The sequence below is a fragment of the Zosterops lateralis genome (genome assembly GCF_965231275.1).
Source record: "Zosterops lateralis genome assembly, chromosome: 15".
In the NCBI taxonomy this organism is placed as follows: Eukaryota; Metazoa; Chordata; class Aves; order Passeriformes; family Zosteropidae; genus Zosterops; species Zosterops lateralis.
The window spans coordinates 11,287,560-11,310,388 of record NC_139775.1 but is presented as its reverse complement, the minus strand read 5'-3'; the positions used below and the strand labels follow the sequence as shown (position 1 = coordinate 11,310,388).

Here is a 22,829-nt window from a genome sequence, read left to right as displayed (position 1 = left end):
AATTTGACTTTTGGATCAGATGTCTTTAGTACTGGCTACAAATAAAAACCTGTGCAAGTAGACTACAGAAAGTTAACAATTAACACCATGTTATATTAACACTTCTCTGCACCTCTCTAAAAGTAACCTTATTAAAACACAATCTTTTTAAAGAAAAGCTTTAGGAAGCCCAAGTCAAATAAATAGTCCAAGTTTCTGAAACTTACCCAAATGATTTTGTTAACTTTTTAGTTCCAACTGGTTTGTCACTATGTTGCAGCTCATAAAACACTCTTTGCAATGCTAAAGGAACACTTTTGGATGAATCATCTCCTTCTGTGGGCATCATGTACACAGCCTGAAACAGCATTTAGTTCAATTAGTATCAGAAAAGTTTACTGCTCATCCTGTTTAATGCATTCTTTCCTCTTCAGTGACTTCCTTCATAGAACTCAATTTAATCAACACTTCAAAATAGTCTGAAAAAAAATCTTGTACTGTAGTGTAAAAACGTTAATTGTCTGGAACAAGTCTTCTTAGAGCACAGTGGTTAGAAAGATGTGAACAACAGATTCCATTCATGGTTATTTTATCTCAAGAGTTCCCTTACTGCAGCCTAGAACAGTAAATGCACTAAAGCATTGAACACCTTCAAACACCTTCTCATGCCCCGTGTACCTGTGCAATCATTACAGCAGGACCAGATGTACCAGTCAATACTAGAGACTTTTGAAAATAACTGATTTTGTGAAAAAGCAACCACATGAAACCATAGAGGGCATCAAGTGAAGGAAAACAGAAATGGTCCACATGGAGAAAGATGTCAGAGGAAGCTCTGAGAGCCCCCGATTCATTCATTCATTCATTCCTACTTAACATCATCACTGTCCAGCAAATAAACAGCTTAACAATTCAATTCACTGATTATACTGATCTGGGAAGGATTGGGAACAAAGAAATTACACAAATAGACCAAACAGGGATTAGGAGAGTTCGATAGTCACTGAAATGAGATTTACTTTTTAAAAAGTATACATCAATACATCTAGGGGAAGGAAGAACAAACAAACGGGGGATGTTCATTCATGAAGCGTAAATATAAAAAAGAAACAGACAACTCTGGAAGGAGATTAGGCAACAAATGAAACTAAAAAAGACTCCAATATTAAGCAGCATATGAGAAAATATCCTGCTAAAACCAGAAAAATTGCCATCTGAATTTCTGCCAGTGAAACAACAGGGAATGATCCATTTCTGTGAGTGAAGTGCTGAAGTGAACCTCAGTGACTGTCCCTCAGTCTGGCATTAGCCAGAATTCCCGGAGGTGTGCAGCACATCCCACTCACCCTGGGCACAGAGCAAGGGCAGCACCTCAGCTGGGAGCTGCTGGGCAAGCCCAACCACTGCTCCAGGAGAGCCCAGCACAGCCATGGGAGCCACAGGGGACAGGCACCAGATAAACACTACGCTGGCACAAAAACAATACGAGGGTGTGGCAAAAGACAAAATAAGAAAGAAAAACAACAAAAGAAATGCCTAAAGTGTTGACAGGTCAGTTTTCTATTCCAGTTCTGAGGATCCACTACATTTTCCAGAAGTACAGCAACAGAAATACTTCAAAGAATAAAGAATCACTACAGTAAGATGAAATGAGAGAAACAATTTCATTAAGAAAGCAAATGCCTGATATTTTGACAGAAAAACAATAATTAATTATGCAATTGTAAACTAATATAACTCATGACTGTATCTTTAAAAATTTCGATTTAATTTTCAGAAGTTACCAGTTAATAGGGATGACCTAAAACAGAATCATGAACGCAAGGAACTTCCAAATTTTACTTCTCAGTTGAAGCTACACCATTAGTGGTACTTGCACATATAAAAAGGAAACACTAATTAAAATTAGCTGATATTTATCAACTTTCTTTTTTCTGAAAGACAGTCAACAGAGGTCTTTGTTAGAGTAATTTTAAGAAAAATAGCCCAACCTCATCCTAATGACAACAAAAAAAAGTCTTTTGCTCCACTTTAAGATTTGCTTAAACTGCATTTATAACTTATATAAATTGAAGAGAATTGCATCTTTAATTTTATCACTGGCAACAGGTTTTAAACTGTTGAAACCCAATAAACCTTCAACTTTTTTAATGTGTTAAGCACTGCTTCAAGAGTTTATAGTGATGCAGTCTGGAAGAGAACTTTGTAGGTTCTGTTCTCTGTTTCTGCTCTGTTTCCACTTGCCCAGGATCAGATCCAGTTAAGTTCAGAGGCATCTCCAGGAATGGAGATCCCACCACCTTCTCCACACATCCTAATGTAAAGCTGGACCATCCTGATCATGATTTTTTTTTTCCTAAGCTCAGAACATTCAATTTCAGAACAACTCAAAGAAGCTAATAAAGTAAATAATTTCCAACTGTTTTATTTTTATCATCCAAAACCCAGTTAACCAGGTCAATCTGGGCAAACTCCAAATACCACTAGCTAGACCTATACATTTGATTTCACAAGCAAAAGTTATTTCTTGCTTTAAATTATCAACACCATAACAAGTCAACACCTTGAAGGGTCAACTTTAAACCTCTTCCTGTACCAGGTTTATGAACCTTTTTAAGAGTGGGTGTCACTAGCTAAAGGTAGAAACAGAAGTAGTTGTACTACCAAGTCTCAAATCTTCCAAAACTCTATGATCGGCCCCTATTAACTTTTTTGAGCATTTTAAAAATGTGTTTTAAAAACCTAAATATATAGATACTTGCTATGTTTAAGCAAATAGAAACAAGGTGTGAAAATCAAGTCATGAAAAAATGCAAATATAGTCAGTGCTGATACATTCAAAAAATAAATACTAAAAGGCTAAACTTACAGCAGGCTAAAAATCAACCTTGTGATTGACTCTTCCATTAAAAATGCATAAACTGGAATTCAGAATACCTTGATAATTAATCAAAATCAAATCCTTTGCCTTTAGTTCCTATTTTTTTAAAATGCTTTTCTCACATACCATCTGGACAATTAATTCCCTTCCTATATCTCCCAAGTAATATTCAAATAATAATTTACAATTTACTTACAATTACTACATTCCAGCTGTCATTGAATAAAAACACCAGTTATATTTCTTTGGAAATTCTACATGTGTTATGACAAAGCAGACATTTAACACAGCCTTTCTTGGCTCTTCATTCTGTTTGTGTATTTAGATAATATTGGAGCTCATTTCTCTAAGTTTTTCTCCACACTACCACTTTTTAATTATTATCCTCTTCAAACCTTTATTTTTTTGCCTTACCCTCTCAAATTCTGAAAGCTTGACCTCAAGATAAAGGAGTGAGGCCTTCTGATCCACAAAAAAAAAAAAAAAAAAAAGCAGGGTTTCCTATTTAGCACCTGAGCAGTTCCCTCACAAAATGAATACAAAGAGGGCTAGGGACATGTATAGGCATACTGACAGATATGAGAAAAATTATAGATATTTATATAATAATAGAATGGTACAGGTAACTTTGATCACGTTGCTTAAAGCCAGGAATTACTTAAAGAAGGGAAATAAATACTGTGCATGAAATTCCAAGGTTAGGTAAAATCTATTGGAAAACTTGAAGAGAGCCAGATCAGGGAGAAATGGACCAGTATTTATTATTTTAATGCATTTCTAGAAACATTCTGTAATGTTCTCATGAGTTGTAGGGATTTTTGCAAGGGAACCAGCAAAAAGATCCAAAATGGACTGAATGAAGCCACCAGCACTGACAGGCTGCAGGCACTGGGACAGCTCTGGGACAACTCAGGTAACAGAGCTCAGGGTCAAACCTGGACCCTCTGGGAAGTCACCACTGCCTGTAGTTAAACACACATTTATCAGTCACAAGCAACAAATAACAATATGCTTTAATGTGACAGTTCCTTTATTCCCTACCACTGAAGCCACCTCTTGTTGCTTAAAAGGGAGGTCTCATTTGAAACAGCCCAGAACCTCCCATCTGTTATGTGGAAGCAGAGCAGAGAAGAAAGGACCTCTCCATCAATCCTCACCCACGCTTCCCCAGGGCCTGACTTTCCAGAGGTGTGTGCCTGCCTTTGCTATTGTTCATTGCTTCCCCAGCTCTGCTCCTGACAGCAGCTTCTCTCTGAACAAAGCTCTAAGTAACAGCAACAGAAATCATGATTTTCTTCCAAGGAAGAAATTATGGAAATGGTGAAAAGCAAACCAAGGATACTGCACCATTTATTTTACTTTGGTTTAAGAGGAACAAGTTTGGTCAGAGTGAAAACAAAAATGTAAAAAATACTTTTTTCAAACAAGGCAACAACTGATTCTTCCTGATCTGTACCAATGGCAAATGAGTGCTAAAGCTGTCCAAAACTGCCACTGTCATCTGCTCTGTTTTGGGGGGGCTCTGAAAGCCTGAGGAATGAGCAAGGAATTGAACATTCCAGCTGATGTCCAGGAACACTTCCATAAAGGAAGCTGCAACTATCACCTCTAGTAAATTAAGTTTTCTCATGTGGTCACTAGCCAGATATTAAGAGATGCTAAAAGCTGCTTTTATTTTGGAGGTGGTGAAGAAGTGCAGGGAATGGCTGGCAAAATAAACTCAGTTGAAACAATCCATATTACAAAAAGAATTTCTTCTTCACAACTTCATGATACATATTGATTTAATGACTACAAGACAGTCTTGAACAAACTACTCAACTGCATTAGATGGAGCTATCACAAAAACACTTTTTTCTCTCAAGAGCCAAGTGAAGTTGTCCAAAAAAAGTAAAATGCACAAACATTGAGTGCTGAGCAAAAAGAATAGGCATTACAACAAATGAAACTGAATGAGTAAATTACACATCCTGCAAAAAAGCAACAGGTGCATCATGTAAAACAAGTCAAGTATTAATCTGCTGCCCATGGCACTGGAAAGATCTGTTACATTCTATTGGAGTTTGAGATGTTATTTTTTTTTGCAGCACTTCAGAGTAAACAGCACATTGCAAAGAGAAAACAGAAATGCCAACTGGGACACTCACAGGCCACAGGGATATAAATAGTAAGATGGTAGGGAATTAAAGCCAGTGGAAAGCAGGTACATTAAAAAGGGAAAAGAAAGCTTAACTGAACTGCAACAAGTAGCCTACATAAGAGAAAGCCCAAGTTAGAACATTTTCACCAAGAGACAAACAGTAAGTGCAGAAATGCACAGAAGGATGAATTAGGATCAATAGGAAACTCCAATACACTGAATAATGCCAAGTTGTTTTTTCTTCACGTATGTCCCCTCTTCTAAATAGCCACCTCCAATATCAAGTCATCACTTCTGGTTTTAAATCCAATAAGGGTACTGCAACATTTAAAAAATTATACATTATCTAGTGTATTTTATCCTGGCTTTAGATGAGATATTTATATAACATCTACATCTACTAAAACAAAAAAATACTACTAAAGTAAATATAAAATGACGTTGTTTAAACTACTGAAAATACAATGCTTTCCATCACTACAAGGATGGCAACCATAATTACAAAAAATTCTGCTGCATAATAGGAATTTCAAGATAGAGCGAATGTGTATCTTTGTGCATTTTTTTATGGGCTGAGAAGCCATAACTCCCTATTTTAACTATTTCAGAAAAGGGAAATTGCTTCCATCTTTTATCTGCAAGATTAAACTGCTTTACCCCCAGCAATTCCTAGCAATATTAACATATGATACAGTCAGAGAAACACCCCCTAAGCTCAGATCTTCTCCAGGTGCTCTGCCTGCTACAAAAAAAGACAAAAGCTTGTGTTCCACAAACTACAAAAGGCAGTTTCCTGTTCTCTGCCTGCACTAAGACATGCATCACCATATAAGCCACAACTCCACTGAAAGGATAAAGGAGGCAAAAGGATCACACAGGTCTGTTTTGAAGCATTTATAAATGCTAATTTAAACAGCCAATGTTACAATCTCATGTTCTTTCATGTATTACTTACCTTTCGTAGCTGATTTGTGAAAAATAAAGTCTGTAACAAACTGTTCATGTAACAAGTTGCTCCCTGGTTCTTTAAGCCAACATATCCTGTGTGCTTCTTTGAATCCCACCTAGAAAATAGTTTGCGGTTAAAAACAAGAAAGTTCTGTATTCCAATAATAACGAGTGTTTGTTCTAAGGCAGTGCTGCTGGTAGGTATCAGCTACTCTCCACTGCTACTGAAGGTTCAAATAAACTACACTTCACTGCTGCCTGCCAGTAACAACACTTTGCAACTAAATGCTTAGTGATTTTATTACTTTTTTTTTTGTCCTGTGAGAGTGTCCTGGAGTTCAGAGCTGTACTTTTAAGGGCAAGTCTGCACCTCTGTACAACCCTGTTGTTTACAGGTGCCATGAAGGAGAACAACTGAGATGGAGCAGTTTTACAACAACTGTAAACCAAGGCAAGTGAGACAGCAGAGCCACTTGGCTATACCTGAAACCCCAACATTTTGCTGACTGATGCAAACAGAATTTTAAGCTATACAAAATCTCTATGTGACTATGAAAATATTGCCATGTGAGAATTCATCAACTAGTAATGACAAAGTGAGAATGTCTGATGGAAGCCACAAATGGCAATAACACAGAATACTTGAATGATCCCAACCAAAAATTAATGATCCCAATTAGAATGAAGAATTTTTACTATTGCTTCGTTTTTAATCGAAGATACTTACGCCACTCCGTGTGGAGCATCTGCTTGAACATAGACTTCAAAAGTAACTTTGTCCTCTTCTATAAAGCCTTTCTCAGGATCAGTAACTTCCTGTAAAACATGAATGACACAGGAACATGAAAAATGGAACATGCAACATGACTGCAGTGAAGCATCCAGTTAAACATCACTTTCTGAAGTCCAAGCCTGAGCTATCAATAGTAACAAACTGAAAAAAGGAAAACTGAAGAACACCAAAACAGTTGTTTTTCAGCTTACTACATAAGAACTCTTTTTCAGTGTCTCAGTGCAGGAAACTTGTTCCTGCCTTTTAAGATTTTGCAGTAGGTTTTCAGTTTTCAATGATTTAAGAGTTGGTAATCAAATATTCTGCTTCTTCTGGACAATATTCTAAAACCTTTGTAAATGCTTCAAAAGTTGTCGCAATTCAAGAGAAACCTTAGTAGCATAATGAGGACATTAAATACACATGTACATATACACAAAGAACATATGGAAATGCAAGTAAATTTATGTTGATTCAGAATGTCATTGACTATCACACAGTGATAACAAAACACAAGCACTCAGGCAGAAAATAATGAAGGAATATTTAAATTACAAAGTAAGTAAAAGCACTCTACAAAAATCAAAATAAATTGAGAAAAAATCTACATCAATGATAGAAAAAATAACAGCTTGGGGATAAAATCCCTTTGCTATCAGCATCTCAGTATGCAGGAGTACAGGTACAGAATCCTGTCCAGCAACAGATTAATACATGTCCAATTACTTACACTCCAGGCCATGAAGTTAGAAAAGCCCCAGTCATTCTCCTTATGAAAGAACAAGTGACTAATACGACGACTGAATGATTTTTCATCATCCTTGTAGTTTATTATCTTGAGAACTGCTTGTGCATGACAGGACCATGACCTATAAATACAGAAGAAACACTTGAAACTCTTTCAAAACCAAGCTTTTTATAGTCATTACATAATTTTTTTTTGTTAGGGATTTTTGGTACATTACTTTCACACACCAGATTTTTTTCCCTTATTAGATGTTAATTGTTATTGAGGGCATGAACCTCTGGGGCTTTCTGAAGCCACATTATGAACCTGGAATGGAGATTTTCTTATGGCAACAGTGTTGACAGGAAAGTGTGTCAGTGACTTGCAGGCTGGTTTAAGAAGCTGACAGCACTCCCAGGTGACTTATCTCTGATCTGCCCCACTGCACAAGGATGTGCCAACTCCAAGTGCTCTTGGTGTCTATGGAGTGGAGGTCTCAGACTTTGGTGAGGAAAAGATGAGGAGCTTCTACCCTCCTTCCCACAAGATAAACTCCCCAACACTAATTGTCTCAGCAGCACTTCCTCAGGACCACTGGTGTTCACACCCACCCTACTTGTGCAGGGCAATCAGTCTGGACACAGCTCAGACAAGGTCCTGTCACTGCCTCACACAGTAGCACTGCTTGCTCAGCTCCACCAGCTGCACCTTGGTTGGACTTCTGAAGATCACATTATCCTTTTTCTGTAAACACTTAGATGTGAATCACATCCTGTGACTTGTTAATACACTTACAACTTTTTCTTTACATTCTGCCCTGAGCATTCACCTCTACATTATAAAAATGATGAGGAAGTGCAACGTATTATTCAGAGTATATAACAACAAGCTTTGTGAGATTCAGGGCCAGAATGGAATTATCCTATTGGAAAGGCCACCTGAGAGGTTCTGCACTCTTCCTGGATAAGCTACAGGTATGACCCAGAAATTCGCATTATCTTTTAAAATTTTTCTATTATTTACAAAAGTGGTCAAAGGTAGTCAGTGTTGATTTCCATGCAGGACTCCAAGAACACTCACGTGTTCAGATCTTGCTGGATGAGCAATGAACTCCACTTGAGGAGAGGACTCATGCCCTGCTCTGCCTGCACTGGTAGCAGTTACCTGTTCACATGCTTCACAGGGCAGCATTTATAGCTTGGCATGGTTAGAGAAGCTCCATTTTCATTTGAAATAAACCCAGAACTCTTTCTATGCCAAGAAAACTGTCAGTTAAGGACTTCTCCTTCAGCAAGCATATATCTAAATTCTACCACAAACTTCTAGTCACACAAGCTGATTTTAGCTTATCCTAAAGAAGGGATTATTCCTATGCCTTGAGATTTAGAAAGGTAGGGGGTAAAGGGCACTCAAACCTTTGCAAGAATTCTCTCCTCCTGCAGAAAGCAAGGAGAAGGGGTTTTTTTTAGATGTTTGTATTTCTCGCAATAGATTAACCAGTATCAAGTGAGGACTTGTACAATAATTAAAAGGCTCTTACGTGGAATCAGATTCAGCATTGCACTGAAGGAAGAATCCTACGCTTTTTTGGTGTGGTCTGTCCGGGTAGAGTCGTGGCATTACCATGATCTTCCATGGCAAATTCCGTACGAAGCAGGGAGGGCTGAGCACTGACTCACTCAACCTGTTGAAGCGTTCCACTGTAAACTGAAATGTTGCTTCTGATCGCCAACTTGTATCTGTAACACACACACACAAACCATTGTTTGAAACATCTCACATTCTTCACTCCAAAATGACCCACATCATGTAACCTGAGCATGTTTCATGTAGTGGGATGTGGGAAGCAACAAAAGCATCCCCATCCCAGAGGGACAGTGAACCACTTAATTACTGATGTTTCAATTTTTTTCATTTTGAAAAACACTTTAACTCCATTCAGGCAAACAGGGCACTGCAAGATTCATTCCTTTTGTACACTATTTCCTTAAATGGTTCTTTAACAGCAGGATTTGTTACCACTCCAGTTTCTTCTAAAGCAGCAGGTGCAGTAAGACAGAGACATCAAATGCTCTACAACTAAATCACAGCCAACTCCAACTCTTCTTGTTGTGTAGCATCTCCACAGCCCAGCTCAAGTCACTTCCCTGCATGAACCCATACACACAAAGGAATTTCACAATCTGTTCAAATGCCCCATTGATATCATGCCACCATTTAGCTGTTTTTGGCTTGCAATAGTGTATTTTAAAACAGATGAATGCCATAGGTTGGTCATTGGATTTTTGTAAAACTGTATCAGTTTGCTGAAAATTAGCTCAAGACAAGGGTCGTGTTTTCTTTGTGCTATGCAAAGACTTTAGAGATTTTTAGTGGTCTAGCACAAAATTAAATGAGACTACTTTTTTTCCGAAGAGCTTATTTTGACACATACAATTAAAGTAATTTTGCCTTCTTCCCACATACCCAGTTCTTCACCTACCACAATCTGTTCTGCTTCTGTAGTACACAGCTATAACAGGGTGCTGGAGAGACTGTGACAGCTTCAGCAAGGCGCAAGGCCAGGCTCTCTTTACTGTGACACGCCTCATATTGTACTCAGGGAGGAAAAACCTGCAACTTATCCCAACAGCTCTACAGGCCAGGGATGCACAAAACACTCCCCTCCTTCTCCATGGCTCCGGTCTGACACTTGTGTAACACAGAATCCTCGTGGTTGTAAGGAGGTTGGAGCAGCACACAGGGCAGCAGGCAGCACCCATGGCCACCCTGCTGCTCTCACTGCACCCACGGGGGATGCACAGCTGGAGGTGTGTCACACATGCAGTGACACCCAATTCAATTTACAGCTGAAGGTGTGTCACAAATGCTGTGACACCCCATTGAAATCAAAGAGCACTGAGGGACAACACCACGGCGCCAGAAAGCAGATTGTGAAATTGTGACAAGGCACACAGTACAACAAACATGTTCCTGTCCATGTACACGGACAGCAGGGGTTTACTCAGCCTGGCACAGCACCACAGACAGCGCTGAATCACTTTTCCAAAACACAGGTGAGTCCTGATTGCTACCTTCCTTAAAAAATGGAACACTCTTGATTACAACATGCAACAGGGTAAAGATTATACATTTCATACAGAAAATTACTAAGTTCTATCCACCGCTGCCAGGGAACTCTGACAGATTTCATTCCTCTCCCTTGTGAAGCAGTTTTCAAGCAGTTGTCCTACTCCTGAACTGCAACACAGGATTTTTTTTTTATATGGCCTGACACCCCTGAGCATTCCAATTGTCTCTTGAAGGTACTACAGCCCAAACCTGCTTGCTGTCCCCTCTACTCCTCCAAAGACCTTCGTATTGCCCTGTGCTGTCAGCTTCCTCAATAACACACGAGTTCAAAGGATTTCCTTCTCCTTTTTCCCTGCCTGGAAGTGCAGCTAACTAGCAGTCTGTCACCTACGTAAAAAATGCTCTCTTCCCAGTCTCACTACTCACACTGCCCGCTGACAGAGTGAAGAGCTGATCTCCTGTACCCAAGAACCTGACAGGCTGCAGACAGAGGAGCTCTAACTTGATCTGCAGCCAGGATAAAACAGATCTGTAACTGAACAATTTAAAATCAGTCTGGCATCGCGTGTACCTCAAACCAACTTGAGGCCACCTCCCTACTCACAATCACGATATCAGAGCTTCTGGGCTCAGTCTGAGCTGCTGAGGAACGAGCCAAGTTTGCTTTCCGCCTCCTTTGATGCAGCTTTCAGGGCACTTCAGCACAAGGATGCAGCAGTGCTGCTACAGTGTCAGCTAAAAAATGCAGCCCACGCAGCATCTGCAGATGCTTCAGAGAAAGTTTGCCTGTTTCTCTTGATTTCTTTTCAGGAAAGCCTGTGCATGAGAGCTCACCAGGGAATGGGAACTCTTCTCTGTAAAATATTTGAGCAAGCACTAGTAACTGCTCCATAAAAATGCAGCCTCGTAACACAGGTCAACCCTAAAATAGAAGTTTCTTTAAAAATAACAACCTTCCTTTCTTTCCAGTAAGCCCATTTTTTCTTAGCAAGTATAATGGATTAAAGGATGAATTTTACTAGAAAAAGAAGTTTACACAGCAAACGTGACAATTATTTTGAGTACATCAATAAATAAAGTATTTTCTTGCCATCATGAACATGTCCTCCAGATGCCAGTTAAAGACTGCAACTGGCAGCAGGATAATTTAGTAGTGACTGGCAAGTGAGACTTTTATAAATCCCAGAACTACAAATTGAACACAAGGTAAGAAGGACTGAGCCAGCTGACAATACCTGGAGAAATTGCATGCAATGGACTGTCTTTGCTATGTGATGAATGTCACATTCAGCATCTTAACAGAAGAAAGATCCTTCAAATCAGAGATCCAAATACTGAGTATGATCCATTTTAAGGCTGAAACACTTATTTAAATGTTGATACTTTTGGGAAAAGCAGATTTCTTTATTCTCTTAGTAAATGTTGCTACCTTGAAAGTGCACTGGAGTTATTAAAATATTCTGAACCTGAATTATTAATGGAAAAACTGGCTGAATATTCTATGAATATTTTAATAATGATCCAAATACAGCATGCAATACCAGCATACAGCTAAGACTGATGCTTCTGAAAGCCTTCTTGCCTCTGCAATTCTTCACAGAAATGAGACTTCAGGAGGTAATGGCAAAGCTGTGGGTTTATGTTCAGCTAGGGACCTTCTGTTTGAACTTTAACTTCTAAGAGAATTTATTCTATGTGTTGCTTTGAATACTGATGCACTTGCAAACAAGTTTTGATCAGAGCCTTGTTTGTATTATTTTTTCCTTTATTTGCAGAGGCTGCTATTCCAGCTTTCAAAGTCTGGTTCATTTAAGTCATTCTCCATACAAAGCACAGCACAGTCCTTCAGCTGGTTCTTTTTAATTGCTAAGACTTCACACAGAGCAGCAACAGGTACTGGTCACAGTGCTTGAGAGAACACAGCCTTATCTGAAAGTCCTGCTGGTGGTCCACTGCTGCTCCCGTTCCCTGTGCCTCACAATGCCTGCAGCTTGTTGCCTAGCAAAGGGGATGAGAGCTGCACTTTTTTCCCCTCCCAATCTTATCAGTCATTTCTTTATGTGCTAAGCTGGAATAACAAAATCACCTCAAAAGTTTCTTGAACTCAGAAAATCACCAGAAAGCCAATTTCTGTGATCCAGCTGGAAGCATCAAGCTTTCATCTTACTGTTCACCTCTGTCACAGGAACCATTAAACTCATTAATTTCACTGAAGAGGTATCTAAATTCTCCTCATGCATTCTGTATCAGCTCAGATTGATGCCCCTTGCTATGAGTAACAGCAAAGGAAAACTGCATGTTTATCAGAGAAGCCCATATCTCCCATTTTTCCTGTCTTAGGACTCTCTGAGCTGTCCATTACCCATGCACATCATGCTGCAAACCAGGTTAGCAAGAGCACAAAAAGAAGAGAGCAATTGCACTGATGTGTAAATAATGCAACAGCAAGCAACTAATCTGATTTACAAGACTTGGAAAAGAGGCATCATCCACTTATGTGATGCAAGTCTTCAGGAATGTTTTTGCAACTCTAACGTTTTGCAATAACACTCTTTTCTATCTGTGTCAATGCACAGCTGTAGCAGCACCAACATGTAGCCAGACACTCCTTATTCAAATGTGATAATGAGGAACTCTTAACAGTATTGCTTAATAATCACACCCTGAAGGATGTCCCACTGCAGAGTGGCCCAAGCTCCAGACCAGGCTGGAAGCCCATAAAGGCATGAGAAGCTTTCACAAGCCTCCTCTCAAATACCTCTCCTTGGTTCAGCACCTTCAACACTCAGTTCTGAGAGGAGTCAAACAGTTGGGAATTGACACAAACAGGTTCACAGTAGTTTTGTGGTTAACAAGTCAATGCTATTTTGAATGAAGAGGTGAATATCTGATTACTTGCCAGCCCTGATATAGCCTGGCATTCATGAGCTATTTCTGCAGTTCAAGTCCCTATTTTGGCTGATTCGTACAAGTATTTGCAGACCAACTAGTAGACAAATGAGTTTTCTAATTCACCAACGTGTTACGTGTGGTTGTACCAACAGCAAACACTATCCGGCTTTCTACATAAAAACATCCCTACCAAGAACAGAACTTAAAGAGATCTGTTCTAGCCAGTTGGGCCAACCCATGTGGTCTTCTCTTGCCACCCTCTAAATATCACAGCCTGACAGACATTTAACATCTTTTATAAAAACTTTTGATAAGAACAGAATTCCCTGTTTCAGTCTCACCTATTTACACTGAGCAATAAATCAAAACCCTCTGAATGGGATTAGGTGATCACACAAATAAAATTCATAGGCTAAGAAGACTACATTTTTCTTTCATTGCAAGACTCTGATCATAGAAATTTTTATCTTTGCCAATGATACAGAGGTGATTCAACCATGAGACGCTCTTGTTCTGAATTTAAACCCTATTCTCTTCATGGAACATTACTGTTTTCTATCAGCATTCTATGTTCCTTGAACACATGAAAGTAAGCACTTTTTTGACCTTTAACCTCAAACTCTGATTTTTCTGAAAAAGTCACTCAACATTTTTGCCCAAATCTAACTAAATGTTTAAGCCTAGTCCTAACTGTACTCTCACAAGACAGCACGGAAAATGGAACAAATCCCACTCATATGATGTTTCCCTTCTCCCAACTCAATTTTACTTCATTCTTCAAAATGAGCAGTCCCTGTCCATATCCTTTCCTAAAAAAAGAAATATCAATGCCCATTTTCCTCACTAAACATAACAGATTTAGAAACTTGTTACCTTTCTTTAAATATACTCAAAGTTATGATTATTTGATCTTCTGCAACAAAATGTACACTCTCATTTTTCATTTAATGGACCAAGAAAATGACTTCAAAAATACATGTCTTCCTTTTATTAACAGGACATTAATACATAATTTTACATTTGCTTTTGCAAGTAAAATTAGGCATCAGAGCTGAGAGCAAAAGATGTTATTCAACAGAATAGTTACCACTGACTTAGCACACAAAGACAAAACCAGAGCACAGCTGCCACCTGATGAGAGCAGGACAGATAAGGATTCTAAATACCCTGAAGGAATTGCATAACTGATAAAATTACTATTCAGCAAAGCCCAGCTGCAGCACCTTTAAAGGACTGTATCACAAAACGTAACAATGGACAGAAGCACTTTCAGCAATTTTAAATGAGTGCCTAGAAAGAGTACCAGAAAAAAAATCCCAAGCCTTCAGAAGTCTAATCCTGTTGTACAGCTTTGTCAAAGGGATGCCTACACAGAAAACCAGCAGCAGAGGGATTCATTTTTTTAATGAGCTGCAGAACACAGGATATGGGATAAGAGATGGACCATTTTTTCCTCAAAATCATAAAACTAAAGAAGCCAAAAAACCCATAAACCACATTTAGCAAATATTTACTTACCATCTTCCATGTCTTCTTCAGTGTTGTTATGTCCATCAGCCATCGCTACATTCCCATTAATGACAGGATTTTGAGTAATTCTTGGAGGATCATCTGTATCTCCAGCTAAAATAAAACAAAGTATGTAAGAATTAATCATGTAATTAACAATCAGAAATTAACTGTTTTGCCTCAGGTAGTGTTTATGAGACACATGACAGAACAGTATTTAATAAAGTTACTGTTTAACAGCTGTACTGATATGTGTCTAATGAAAATTCTCTATATAGGTGAATATTTATGGGTGAAGAAAATGGTCCACATTAATGTGGAATACACATACACAGAACATAAACTGACTTTTAAGTTTCCAAATGGCCTTACAATCAGCATCTCATAATCAAGTCTCATAAAATAAGAACTTTTTCTTTACCTTTTCTTGCATTCTTACAATGCAAGAAAATTTTACACAAGTTCCTAATAGCAGACTTTCTAAATGAAAAAGTTACTTAAAGATATCTTCAACATTACTGGTTTTTTTTAAGAAAAAACCTGAATCTCTAATCAAATGTAATGGTAAGATTTAAATCTTACTTGGGGAAAATTGAAAAGGAAATCTTTCGGGATTAAGGAACATTTTAGAAGAACATTTTCCAGTTTCTAGCCATCACTGCCGTTAAGTTTTGCTCCAGTGACCATTACACATGTAAATGCCACTAAACCAAGAGATATGAGACAACCTGATGAACTGAAACCCCACTATTTCTAAGATGCATTGCTTTGATTGAACAAGCACCTTCCTGATTCCTCCAACAACTGAACACCTCCTTCCATTGCTTCCACACCAAAAGCCAGTGGATACTTTCAGCATGATTTCAGAAAAGTGGATATATTCTTGGATAAACTAAACTGGGTTTTATCATCAAACTGTAAAACTTATAAGCCCTTGCAACCATCTCAAGGACAAACACTAGTTAAAAGACACTCTAATTTAAAGGATCTGATGAGTTTCTCATCTCTATACAACTCATGCTATTAACTACATATTTTAATACCCCTCAAAAGCCCCAAGGTCACTGATTTGTGTAACCAGGAACAGTTTTATATACAAAAGCGACGCATAAGTGTATTTGCTGCCGGGGACACAGGTAACCTGTGCCACAGCCTGGAAACCCTTCCCGAGGGACACAGCACGATCCAGGCTCCAGCACAGCAGCCGGGCCGTGCCCTCGCCCGTCAGCACCCTGGACAGAGCTGCCCTCGCCACCGGCCCGGCCGAGCTCCCCCCGGCTCTGGGCTCCTCCACACGGGCACGGAGGGGACCCAGGGACCGGGGGGACACTCAGGGACCGGGGGACACTCAGGGACCGGGGGACACTCAGGGACCGGGGGACACCCAGGGACCGGGGGAGGGCCCAGGCTGCTCGCAAGAACTGCCAGCTACCCTGCACACTCGCCTTCTACCAGATTGCAGCTGAGTTTCTCCTGGGCAAAACAGACAAACACAAGATCGCTGTGTAATCATCTCCCGAGCCTTTCAAAAGCCAGGGAGCTCGTCCCAAAGGTAGGATAAGCCACGGGGGAAGTGCAGTAGCATCAGTCACCAGGTGCTTCAGAGTCCTGCCTCTCCTCAGAGCAGACCATGCTTTTGCAGCCTCATTCCAATTCACAGCACACAGGAAGATACTTTCACACCCAGCACTTCTATTCTGATTGTTTACTCTCCTAGTAAATCCGCACAAGTAGTAACCTCTGCCCCCAGCACGACAGAAACAGCTCAGGTTAGAGACTTACTGGTGGATTAGAGCTACCCTGGATCACAAACGTAATGCTCACACACGGCTTTTGGACACTTATTAGGGTGCAGCAGATCTCGCTGAGGTACCAGTGAAAGGGGTGTTGTGAAACACACACTGTGCAGCACACACAGCAACATGTGCACTTTTCTAAATTCTCAGCTTTAGAACAAAAGCAAAATCAAGCATGACTTGAAGTTTTGACTTTGTAAGAAAAAGGTTTGCAGAAGATTGGCCCGGGTGTGGAGGAGCCTCAGGGGCTCCCCCAGCAGCAATTGGCACTGGCAATGCTGCAGTACAACAGCAAGTTAAACATTTACCACAACAAAATCATGGGGGGACAGGTTTAAACTCCTGCAACTAAAGAGCAGGGAAAATGACAACAATCAAGAGTGAGAAGGAAAGATCTCCAATTTCATTTCACCATCCTCCCTTCTCCCCTGCTTTTTTAACCTTTTAACAGCACATGCTGGTCTAAACAGAAAGCTGTTCTCTGGATCACTGCATTCCAAAAACATACAGCATGTTCTCAAAATGCAACAATTGTTTACAATAAATTGATACTAATCTTTTAAAAAAATTATTTTTCCTCCTAAAGTTATCATCAGTGCAACTTAGTATCTGGAAACAAACAGCAGCAAACACCTGAGGAATAGCTCCATTCTTCACCAAAAGCACATCCAATGTTATCTTTTAACAGGGAGTTTAAATATTGACACCGTGTTTCACGGGAAAGAACTGTCCTTAAGGAAGAAAATAAAGAGCTTTCTGTGAGCTACTGCTCTACATCCTCTGAAAGTATGAGGAGTTAGAGATCACAGCAATCAACTTAAACAGAGACAGCTTCTGAGAGATACTGTTCAGTGATAAGACAAATGAACCATGATGAATGCCCCTGCTGCTGCTTCTGACATAGATGGACACAAAGTTTGTGATACAGCTTTCAATATGGAAACCAGATAACACCAGTCAATGCTTTTGGCTACTGTAAACAAAGGAAGCATTTTAAATGCTAATAAAATTCTACTAATCCTTTACACAAACAGAACACAATCCCTCTTCAACAGATGTACCAGCAAGCAGTATAACAAAACGCATTTTCTACTAGGGTACTGAAAACCAGTAACTTGTGTTTTTCTCTCTCGTCCTTAAGAGCTCATAGGAAAGAATTGTAAAATCATACCAAGGTTTAATTAAGAAACATGTTTTCCTTTGCCTCAAGCAGAGGCAATGCCAAAGACTTATTCAAATTAGACATTACAGGATTAAGAAAGAGAAAAAATACCTGTCCACACTGGCCAGGAAAACCTTCCTACAAAACATACTACTTAATCCACTGCTGTCTTTAATTAAACCATAGTGTGTCAACATCACTCCAGTCATGTCATCTGTCCATTCCCACATCACCATACCCAGTTTTAATGATATCCCTGGAATAAATTTGAGATGCAGTCTATGAATCAACTGAAAGTTAACATAAACCACATCAATTAAGGAAGCATCACAACAAAGCGACTTTAGGAATAGGAAGTGTTTTTAACTCTTTAAATATACATTACTGCAATATTAAATGAATACAGCTTGCAACACAAACTTTTGTGAATATTCTTTCATTACAAAAAGAAATGCAATGCAATACAGAAAATAGAGATGACAATTTCTTCTGAAATATTTAACATCCCATGCCATTTTCTCTCTGTCCATGGCACTGTATTACAAATGAAAATTATATCTTGAAGAGTTTACAGAGGGTCTCTGTGTTTGGAGGTTAAGACAACTTCCAAGAAAGAGACATTTCAGGTTTTAGTGAGTTTGTGGACAAAATAGTTTTCACTTAGTTACTGAAAGATCATGAATGCTGAAGTCTAAACACTGAGATATGCAACTGAAACAAAACTGGAGTGTGATGCCACAGTTTGGGAAGCTGGTAAGAAGTCAGTCACCTTACACAGACAAATAACTGGATTATATATAAATGACTCTGCAGGTGCACACTTCTCATCACTCATTAACTAAGTCTGTCACTGAAGTGTTGAGATGAAAGCCTGAAAGCAAAACGGTTGTGGCAATTGCTGCAGGGGAAAGTGGGAGGGAGAAGGGAAAAAACCCAACTAAGTTCTCTGAAACTATAAACCTGCCATACAATGACAGACCCTATAGAAAGTATATATATGAAAAAAAATCTGCCTGTTATGGACTATGAGCTCAGTATTATCATATTTGAATACTCACACTATTAAGCAATCAGAACTAAAATAGCATCAGTGATTAAAAAAAGAAACCCCTGTATTTTAAAAAAACAACAACCTGTTCTGATGGATTCAGTCTGTTTAATAACATGAACTCAAGTGTCACTGTAAGACACATTGCTCTGTTGCTCTACCGTTCACAACATTCAAATCTACAAGGAAGGAATCTGTTTGCCTTTTTTTTTTTTTTTCCTACTGATGAATGAGAAAGTAGAAAAAACTTTGTCAAGTTCACGTGACTTCTGGGATAACTTAAATCCAGTTCTAAGACAGGAGCACTGCAGAGTGCTGTGTCCATGAGCTGCAGGACACGTTGCTCAGCTCTAACATGTGTTGGCAGTCACGTGTGGCCAAAAGCTACAGAATGACTCCACGAGATTCCACCACAGCTCAAACTGCCTCTATTTAACAATGATGACACCAAGCTGTAACTTTACTGAGCTTTCAGTCATGACTCACATCATAGTCAAAGTCTGAAAGACTATCTATAATGTTTGCCATTAGGTTTTGGAGCTGGCAGCCACAGAGGAGAAACTGAAGCAGTCTCTCCCCAGCAGGTTATGAAACATTTGTTTCCTTTTGAGGTTAAGGCGACCACAGCGGAGGAGTAATAGCGATACTAAAACTTGGTTACAGTTATCACACACATCCGCCTCACGCTGGAAATCACTGGGACTGAGGGCTGTTACAGGCCCTGCAGACAGCCTGCACAGCCCTCCATGCAATGCCACAGCAATCCTAAAATGAGCAGAGAGTAGCACCAAGGGCAGCATCAGCAGCCTGAAGGGTCAGTCATTCAGTGCTGGCAGCAGCTTGGAGAGTACCATAAACTTCCACATCCAGGGTCTTGTTTTTAGCAGAGGAAAGCAGAAAACACCATGACTTTCTCCTCTTCTGCTGGACTAAATGGACATTCCAGAATTAAAACCTTCATGAAGGTTTTAAAAGGGCATTTTTTATTTTTAAAGGCAAATACAACACCATATACAGATACAAAGGCATGTGTGTGTGAATTCCAGAGGATGACTGAACCTGCAGTAAACACAAGGAAGAGAACTTACTGAGCTAAAATATCAGGTGGCAGGAGATAAGAATAAAGTCAGAGAATGCAAATGAGCAAAGTCCATGCTGTAGCAGCCAACCTACATCAGCATCAAGGATATCCACTGCATGCAAACACCCAGTCCAGGTCTAGCTTTGCATCTCAGTGTCAGGACTTGAACCTGTCACAGCCCCCAGGGCAGCCCAGCAGAGTCATGGTCCTCTGCACTCACTACAGAACATTTCTTCTATTGTGGTACAAACCATTATCTCTTCAAAAGTTTTTAAAAATTATTATTTTAAAATGTATCAGTATTTTAAATAAATCAATATCTAAAAGTTTACTTCAGGGCATAGTTTAAAATACCAGCCTGACACAGGTAATAGCATGCAAGTTTAAAAAAAAATTAAGAAATCATCACTGCTAGAAATCATAACAAAGAAACACTCTCTGATTCCAAGTGCTATAATAAATATCACCTATTTAACCACCAAGTTGATCCTTGCTATTGTAGCCATTGGGCAGCATATCAAAACACATAATTGAGAAATTCCTAAAGCAAGCAGTAAATGCCACACTTTCCAAAGCAATTACCAAACTGTGGTGGTGAAAAGAGGATGCTAAAGAGACTCACACAGAAAGCAAGAATATTACTTCTTGAAAGCAAACAAGAAAGTTAGAAAAATATGAAGAAGATGATGAAGAAACACCTGCCCTGAGCTGGAAGAAACAATGCCAACAGGTTACTTCACAACTTTGGAGCAAATCTGCCCAGACCATGCCTGTAAGGGGGCTGCAGACACTCCTGGGGAACTGGTTTTTATGTGCCCATAACAGCTCACAAGAAAACTTGTGGGCTCCAGCAGCTTGCTTCTCCAGGAGTCTGGAAACCATTGCTCTGAAAGCCAGATGAATAGGGTGGCTCCCAGGAGGGCAGGGTTTAAAAACAACAATCAAAACCCAAACCAATAAAAAAAACAAATACTCAGGCCAAAAAATAAAACCAAAACAACCACATGTACCAAAATTAGCCCAACAAGCTCCCAACTCCATGATCTGAATGGAATTCATTTACAGTAGTCAATCTTTGAACTATTAGAAGTGTTCAGAGGAAAAATTTCCCCCTTTACTTGCTCTGAAAGAACTCAGCTTTTCCAAAGTAAGAGAAACCATTTGGCCTCTAATCCCTACCTGCAGTTAGAATACAAACACCACTTATTGCACCAAGGGACTCAAGAGAAAAGGAATTAAATGAAAAGCATTCTACACAGTTTCATTTCTCCAAGACAGTCCTAGGTTGCTATAATGAAAAATCTGAAGAGGAATCAAGCAATTTCTGTACTCTGGCTGCCTTTCAAAAGGCATCCAAAAATAAAGCAATTCACCTACAACGTTTCAAAGGTTTCAAACAGTAACAGAGACTGAGATTATTTTGGCCAGAAGAATGGGAAGAGGGAAAAGGTAAGTACATAAACCCCCACGATCCTAAGGATGAAGATGTAGATAACTGTTTGTAAATATTATGTCATTTGTCTTAGCAGTTAAAAGTTAATTCTCCCATTAGCGAAACTGGGGAAATTTTACTTTGGTTTCATTTACTGTTTTTCTTTCTCCATGTTTAATTACTTGATCCAGTGCCAAAAGGTGTATCTAGAAATGTATGTACCTTAATGAGAAAGTTATGAAGGACAATGACTAAGTCTTAAGGGGAAAAAGCTTCTACAGAAGTATCAGGAGGCAGAGCAAAGCTTACAAACTAAGGGAGAAAGGTATTAGGGGCATAGGAAGTGAGATTTCCAGCTAGGGGAAAAGGGCTAGAGATCTTCAATCCTTTCAAAATTTGCTCTATTACGTCTAGAAACAAAAGAGAAAAGACATTTATTTACTAAAGAGCAAGTAGTCAATGCTAAATCTTTTAAAAAAACCCAAAACAAAAATGAAACAGTATTACACGGAAGTCTCTTGCTCTCTAATTGTCATCTGAAACAAGTAATTATTGCATTATTGACTGGGAACTGCAAATCTCCCACAGAAGGAGATGATGTTACACAAGACAGCAAATGAAGAACTGGGATGGGACAACTTCCTGGAAGCCGACTCATCTCTGCCGTGCCTGCAGAATATGTAGCAATGACTAGACAGACAGTAACAACACTGCAGCCGCCACTTATTGCACTGATCAATCATTATGCTGCTGCTGCCCTTCATTCCCAGCACTGGGTCTGCCTGGCCAAAGAGGACACTTTGACAAAGCACAGCACGGCCAGACTGGTTCCTAACTGCGCCAATGTAACCAATGAATGGGAACAAAATTGTATTACTCGATTACATGATTATTCTATTCTTAGATAAAACAAAGCAGTTACACTCTAAGAAGCCCCTGAACGCCGGACAACACGCATGAACAATACCAGTCTGTAAGGTAAATAGTATCAGAAGCTTCAGCCCACTGACACAGTTATCTTCATGGGAAAATAAACAGGAGGTACAATGTAACTTTGTGGATAGAAAAATAGCTGAGAACAAATGCCTACCCAGAACCTGCTCTGTAACTAAGGAGTTTGCTGCAGCAACTCATTTATCTGCTGATCTTCAAAGACAGGAGCAGTCTGATGGCACTTTACAAAATAAAACCCTTAAAATGTCTTTAAAATGTGATTAATTTCCTTCTGACACATAAAAAGCATTTTGGGTATTATCAATACAACTACTCAGGGGACTTTAAGCTGCCATTGAAGAGGTCACCCCAAAAATCTACTGAAACCAAGAGTGACTAAATTACCTGCTTTCAGCAGTTTAACCCTTTGCTTTATGAATAATTCAATGTCAGATGA

The 22,829-nt window shown here is 39.3% G+C and overlaps 1 protein-coding gene across 2 annotated transcripts in view; it reads right to left on the bottom strand.

Annotated features, from left to right (window-relative positions):
* Window positions 1–22,829, bottom strand: part of USP7 (ubiquitin specific peptidase 7) — a 69,592-nt gene that overhangs the window by 24,762 nt on the left and 22,001 nt on the right. For both annotated transcript variants that reach the window (XM_083872647.1, XM_083872646.1), the window contains exons 2-7: window positions 14,930–15,034; window positions 8,988–9,186; window positions 7,451–7,589; window positions 6,676–6,764; window positions 5,956–6,064; window positions 207–337 (exon numbers count right to left, since the gene is read on the bottom strand). In XM_083872647.1, coding sequence (XP_083728773.1) covers window positions 207–337; window positions 5,956–6,064; window positions 6,676–6,764; window positions 7,451–7,589; window positions 8,988–9,186; window positions 14,930–15,034 — 772 coding nt within the window. The remainder of the gene's footprint in view (window positions 1–206; window positions 338–5,955; window positions 6,065–6,675; window positions 6,765–7,450; window positions 7,590–8,987; window positions 9,187–14,929; window positions 15,035–22,829) is intronic.